Below are 6,480 nucleotides of genomic sequence, written 5' to 3'. Positions count from 1 at the left end.
CTTGCAGCCCCTGCGGAACTCTTCTGGTAATTGGTTCAACCAGTGGGAAGCTGTGATTAAAAAGGCCCTTTCTCTTGTAGCTTTCAGTTTGGCCTCCTTCGGCCCAGGGATTGTCAATAGATTTTGCGAACCAGATCTCAGTGCCCTCTGGGGAACATATGGGGAGAGACGGTCCCTAAGGTAGGCAGGTCCTTGGCCATATAGGACTTTGAAGGCAATAACCAGCATCTTGTAACTAATCCAGTACACAATTGGCAGCCAGTGCAGTTCCCGCAGCCTCAGCTTTATGTGCTCCCACTTAGGGAGCCCCAATAACAGTCTGGCTGCCGCATTCTGCACTAGCTGCAGTTTCCAGTTCAGCACAGGGGCAGCCCCATGTAGAGGGCTTTACAGTAGTCAAACATCGAGGTGACCATTGCATTGATCGTTATTGCCAGGTCGTCATGCTCCAGGAAGGGAGCCAACTGCCTCGCCCGCCTAAGATGAAAATAGGCGGAGTTAGCAGTGGCTGCAATCTGGGCCTCCATTGACAAGGAAGGCTCCAGCAGCACCCCCAAGCTCTTGACCTTGCGCGCCGTTTCCAATGGCGCACCGTCAAAAGCTGGTAGGGGGATTTTCCTTCCCAGGCTGCCACGGCTCAGGCAAAAGACCTCTGTCTTCGCTGGGTTCAACTTCAACCTACTCAGCCTGAGCCATCCTGCCATGGCTTGCAACACCAGGTCCAGATTTTCTGGGACGCAGCCAGGCCAGCCGTCCATCAGTAAATAGAGCTGGGTGTCATCAGCATATTGGTGACAGCCCAGCCCATACCTCCGGGCTGATATCTAGGTATCATTCTGGCATTGTTAGTTCTGGCTTTAAATAGAGGGCATTAGTTTCCTAAGAGATTTTAACATCATTCTAGTTTGCCATTAAAAAAAATACATTAAAATTTAGTGGAAGATGGGTTTTGTAGTACCCTATAGATGTTGCATGGTGCCTTGACACTGTGACCTTTCACAAGTATGGGAGTATCACGAGTTTAGCTACCCAGACAAAAGCCCAGCTGGGACTTTCGAAATGTGGGGAAACAGAGATGTTCTTACGTCTGTCACCTTGAGACAAGTTATTTCTGGATAATTGCCATGGTAGATTTCGGTAAATGTTTTGCATGTCCCTTGTGCGAGTCTTGTGATTGTGTTGACAAAATCTGAGACCAAAATCCTATAAAAATAAAGACTGCTGGCTTGCAAGCTAAGCAATTCTCCCAGGACACGTGTCTTGTGTGTGGTTGCTTCCTACAGGGTTTAGTACAGGTAATGAGATAAACAGCCAATTTCCCTTATTTGAGTATGTCAATACAAAAAAACCCCAAACCCAATATGCTGATACACTGTTCTAAAAGAGAAATACATTCTAGTCTGCCATTTAAAAAAGGGTACATTAAAATATAGTGGAAGATGGGTTAGTATATGTAATAAGATAAACAGCCAACACGCCTTATTTGAGTAAGCCTAGCATCAAGATTTATCAAGAGAAGGCGTCGGTAGTGCGCCTGCGTGGGCGAGCGAGGCCGTCGCCTCCGCGTCGACCGGACGGGGGTCGCCATAGCAACCAAACGGCCTGCCTAGCGGGACTGCAGCCCTTGACGGCGCTCGAAAGGGCTTTTGCTTTTGGGGGGGAAGGGGGACTTTGCTTTGCGAGAGCCGCCATGCCCGTCCCGGACGTCATGTTCTGCGCGCAGCAGATCCACGTCCCTCCCGAACTGCCCAACATCATGAAGCAGTTCACCAAGGCGGCCATCCGGACCCAGCCCCGCGACGTCCTGCAGTGGTCGTACGGCTACTTCTCCGCTTTGGCCAACGGCGAGCCCCTGCCGGTGAAGGAGCGCGTGGAGATGCCGGTGGCCACGCAGAAGAACGACAGCGGCCTCACCCCGGGCCTGCTGAAGGTCCTGCACAAGCAGCTGGCCAAAAAGGAGACGGTGGAACTGCGAGAGCTGCAGATCAAGTGGAAGAACCTGTGCATGCCGGTGGAGCAGCTGCACGACCTCTTGAGGCTGGACGACTTCGCGGAGGGGGTGCCCTGGATGAAGTTCTTCGCCCTGGGCTGCAGCGCCCTCGGGGGCTCTCTGATCACCTCCATGAAGCACGCCTGCGAGATCCTCACCGAGGATCCCGAGGGCGGAGCGGCGCGCATCCCTTACGATACCTTCGCCTTCCTCTACTCTTACCTGGCCGGCTTGGATGAAGGGATGGCGCCGGCAGAAGTGGAGTCTTACCTGGCCGCTCTGAAGGAGCAGGTGGCCCGCAAGGAGTACATGGTCGGGGTGGCCGATTTCTCTGTGAAAAGGGTGGAATGAAAAGAAGGAAGCGGAGCAGGGTAGATTTGGTTATGTAGGGAGTAGGGAAGCAGCTGTATGTGCCGCCGCAAAGGAGATGTTATTTAATTAAAACAAAGAAGAGATGTTGATGTCTGTTGTCCGGGCTTACTTTCTGCTTTGAGAAATCAGTATGGTGTCTGAGATGCCAGAGTAAGGGTGCCCAAACCTGTTTAACATAAGAGCCACACAGCATAAACGTCAAATGTTTGAGAGCCGCAAGATATGAATGTCAGATGTTGGAAGGAAGGGAGACTGCAGAAGAAGAAGACTGCAGATTTATACTCCACCCTTCTCTCTGAATCAGAGACTCGCAGCTGCTTACAATCTCCTATATCTTCTCCCCCCACAACAGACACCCTGTGCAGTGGATGGGGCTGAGAGAGCTCTGATAGCAGCTGCCCTTTCAAGGACAACTCCTAAGAAAACTATGGCTAACCCAAGGCCATCCCAGCAGCTGAAGTGGAGGAGTGGGGAATCAAACTCGGTTCTCCCAGATAACAGTCCGCACACTTAACCACTACACCAGACGTGCCCAAACTTAAGTTTAACATAAGAGCCACACAGCATAAGCATCAGATGTTTGAGAGCTGTAAGACATGAACGTCAGATGTTGGAAGGAAGGGAAATAGGGAGGTGGAAAGAAAGCAACTTGAAATGCATTCTCCAAACTGCTGGCTGTCTTGGCGAAGTGATTGAAAGATTCTCCAAGCTGGCTAATGGGGCAGCAGGGGCTTTGAGAACCACACAATATATGTGAAAGAGCCACATGTGGTTCCCGAGCCACAGTTTGGCCACCCCTGTAGAGTAACACATCCTTTGGTTTCCAGTTAAGGTTAAAGAAACCTACAATTTAAGGGTCAAAAATTTAAAGCAAAATTATACAATTAAATCGATGGAGAACGCATCCGGTCAAGTGATTTCCCACTGTTGCATTATGATTTTGCAAAGGAAGGGGGCTAATGATGAGCCCCTAAATTTTTTTTCCTATAATAAGTACATGTATTTTTATTTATGATTTAATTGTATGATTTGCTTTTAATTTTTGCCCCTTAAGTCATATATTAACCTTGTAAGTTTCTTATTCCAGTTTTTGGGTTAAGTATCTTTCCTCTCTCTTTTAAGGTTCCCAGCTAGCCAGGAAAAGAAAATGCCATTTTCTTAAATAAGGATGTAATCTGCAGAAAGAGGCAGTTAAGCTCTTGCGCAGCTAAATAGGGTCACCTGAGAACTGTTGTAGATCAAACTGATATCTAAGGGAAACTTAAAAGAGATCAGTTTAAAAGTTAAACCAGTTTAAAAGTTAGACCTTAGGCTGCTTGTCAATTTTTAAAGCAGTTAAAATTCACAGAAAGGGCAGGCTAAAAATTGACTATCGGGGTGGCCAACGGTAGCTCTCCAGATGTTTTTTGCCTACAACTCCCATCAGCCCCAGCCAGAACGGCCAATGGCTGGGGATGATGGGAGTTGTAGGCAAAAAACATCTGGAGAGCTACCGTTGGCCAGTCCTGAGTATTCAATTTTTAGCCTGCCCTTTCTGTGAATTTGAACAGTTTTAAAAATTGACAAGGGTCACTAATCACAGGGAGGCAATGGCAAACTACCTCTTAATGTCTCTTGCATTGAAAACTACAGGGTCACCATCAATACTCCCTCTAAGCTGTGGAGTCTTGTGAGCAAAAATTCTACTTTGTGAGCTACTGGCACTGAAGTTGTGAGCTACTTTGTAAATTAGTTTGCTCTGGGGCCATATTTCCTGAGCTAAGACACAAATGTGTGAGCCAGAGGCTAAAAAACTGTGAACTAGCTCACACTAACTCAGCTTAGAGGGAACACTGGTCACCATGAGTAGACTGTGGCTTCATAGCACTTTCCATCACCAAGGTACTTATACAAGCTTTGGTTCTCTAATCCACGTGTTACCTAAACAGACTCCAAATGGAGTTTCAGAATCTCTTGGTCAGGAGACTAACCAAGAGAGAGATCTTGGGGTCATGATAGATAACTCACTGAAAATGCTGAGACAGTGTATTACCGCAATAAAAAAGGCCAACGCTATGCTGGGAATTATTAGGAAGGAAACTGAAAACAAATCAGCTAATATCATAATGCCCCTGTATAAATCGATGGTGCTGCCTCATTTGGAGTACTGTGTACAATTCTGGTCACTGCACCTCAAAAAGGATATAGCATTGGAAAAAGTCCAGAAAAGGGCAACTAGAATGATTAAAGGGTTGGAACACTTGCCCAAGAAGAAAGTTTAAAATGCTTGGGGCTTTTTAGTGTGTAGAAACATTGACTGAGGAGTGACATGGTACAGGTTTACAAGATTATGCATGGGATGGAGAAAGTAGAGAAAGAAGTCCTTTTCTCCCTTTCTCACAATACAAGAACTCATGGACATTCAATGAAATTGCTGAGCAGTCGGGTTAAAACGGATACAAGGAAGTACTTCTTCACCCAAAGGGTGATTAACGTGGAATTCACTGCCACAGGAGGTGGTGGCGACTACAAGCATAGCCAGCTTCAAGAGGGGATTGGATAAGCATATGGAGCAGAGGTCCATCAGTGGCTATTAGCCACAACGTATTGTTGGAACTCTGTCTGGGGCAAGTGATGATCTGTATTCTTGGTGCTTGGGGGGGGGGGGGACAACAGTGGGAGGACTTCTAGTGTCCTGACCCCACTGATGCACCTCCTGATGGCACCTAGGTTTTTGGCCACTGTGTGACTGTGTTGGACTGGATGGGCCATTGGCCTGATCCAACATCGCTTCTCTTATGTTCTTCTGTGACACAGAGTGTTGGACTGAATGGGCCATTGGCCTAATCCAACATGGCTTCCCTTATGTTCTTATGTGACACAGAGTGTTGGACTGGATGGGCCATTGGCCTGATCCAACATCTCTTCTCTTATGTTCTTAATTTTTTTTTTTAAATCTGCAGGCCATGCAAAGCCTAAACCTAAAATCAAGATGATACTTTGAAGGAAGGTACAAAAGAATGGTCCAGACAAGAACAAATTATCTTTCTTTATGCCAAACTAGCAACAGTTTCCGTAATCCTAGTTGACCAATCAGTAGAGCTGCCAGCTTCAGGTTGGAAAATACCTGGAGATTTTTTGGGGGGGGGAAGTGTAAGTTGGGGGTCTCTGGAGGGGATGGGCTTCAGTGGAGTACAGTGCCACAGAGTCCACCTTCCATAGTGGCCATTTGCTCTAGAGTAGGGGTATCAAACATGCGGCCCGGGGGTCAAATCAGGCTCCCAGAGGGTTCCTATCAGACCCCCGAGCAACTGGCTGTCATCTGCTTCCTTCTCCCTCTAACTTCCTTCTGCGTCTCAACTTGCTTTTCAAGGCTTGCTCAATCACACAGGAGCTACAGAGCAAAACCTCATTTTTTTCCCATTGGTTGAGGCTCCTCCCCCTCCTGGTCCTCTGAGGAAGGAAGGAAACAGCCAGAGCTTCCTTTGCCTAGTTTCCTGGATCTCATGGGAGAAATGCAAAGAAAGCACCTTTAAGACCAACAAGTGCTATTGTTTTAAGCATGTTTTAAGTTGTTTTTTTTAAAAAATATTTAGTTGTGTTTGTCTGTGTCCTTTAAAAAGTTTATATCTCTGCTACCTAATCTTAAATAGGTACCGTATTTGCTGGCGTATAAGACAACTGGGCGTATAAGACATTTCCACTCAAAATATAGAGTTTGTTATATACTCGCCGTATAAGACTACCCCCTCTTCCGCACACCTTCCACACACCAAATAAAAGGTAAAAGAACATCCCTGCATCTCCCTATGACCGGCACTAGTGCGCATGTGCAAGCTCTGCGTAGACAAGGGGCGGGCCGGAGCGCCGTTGCTTCCCGCCGAGCAGAACGGGCCGGTCACGCCGAAAAGGCTGGCACCCCTGTCTCGCTGCTGATGCTCACCGCAGCCATGCTGATGACCCGCCGCGGCCGCGCTGGATACCGCGCGATACTGGACGGTATGTAGAATGAGGTGGGCGGGCATCGGGAGGCCACTATGGGCACCAGGCGAGCATCGGAAGGCCACTATGGGCAGCTATGTCTATCCCAACTGAAGTGCACCCGGCGTATAAGACAACCCCCCCCCACTTGGAGGCGT

The 6,480-nt window shown here is 47.9% G+C and overlaps 1 protein-coding gene across 1 annotated transcript; it reads left to right on the top strand.

Annotated features, from left to right (window-relative positions):
• Nucleotides 1–1,542: 1,542 nt before the first annotated feature.
• ROPN1L (rhophilin associated tail protein 1 like) lies at nucleotides 1,543–2,451 on the top strand. Its single transcript, XM_060244609.1, has one exon. It carries the CDS (start codon nucleotides 1,691–1,693, stop codon nucleotides 2,339–2,341), a length of 651 nt encoding a protein of 216 aa, XP_060100592.1. The 5' UTR covers nucleotides 1,543–1,690; the 3' UTR covers nucleotides 2,342–2,451.
• Nucleotides 2,452–6,480: the final 4,029 nt, after the last annotated feature.

This window comes from Heteronotia binoei, chromosome 8 (genome assembly GCF_032191835.1).
Source record: "Heteronotia binoei isolate CCM8104 ecotype False Entrance Well chromosome 8, APGP_CSIRO_Hbin_v1, whole genome shotgun sequence".
Classification (NCBI taxonomy): domain Eukaryota; kingdom Metazoa; phylum Chordata; class Lepidosauria; order Squamata; family Gekkonidae; genus Heteronotia; species Heteronotia binoei.
Note: the sequence above shows the minus strand (reverse complement) of the source record. Positions and strands in the feature narration are given on the sequence as shown.

Coding starts and splice junctions, on each gene's coding strand:
- ROPN1L (XM_060244609.1), top strand. CDS start 1,691: ATGCCCGTCCCGGACGTCATGTTCTGCGCGCAGCAGATCCACGTCCCT.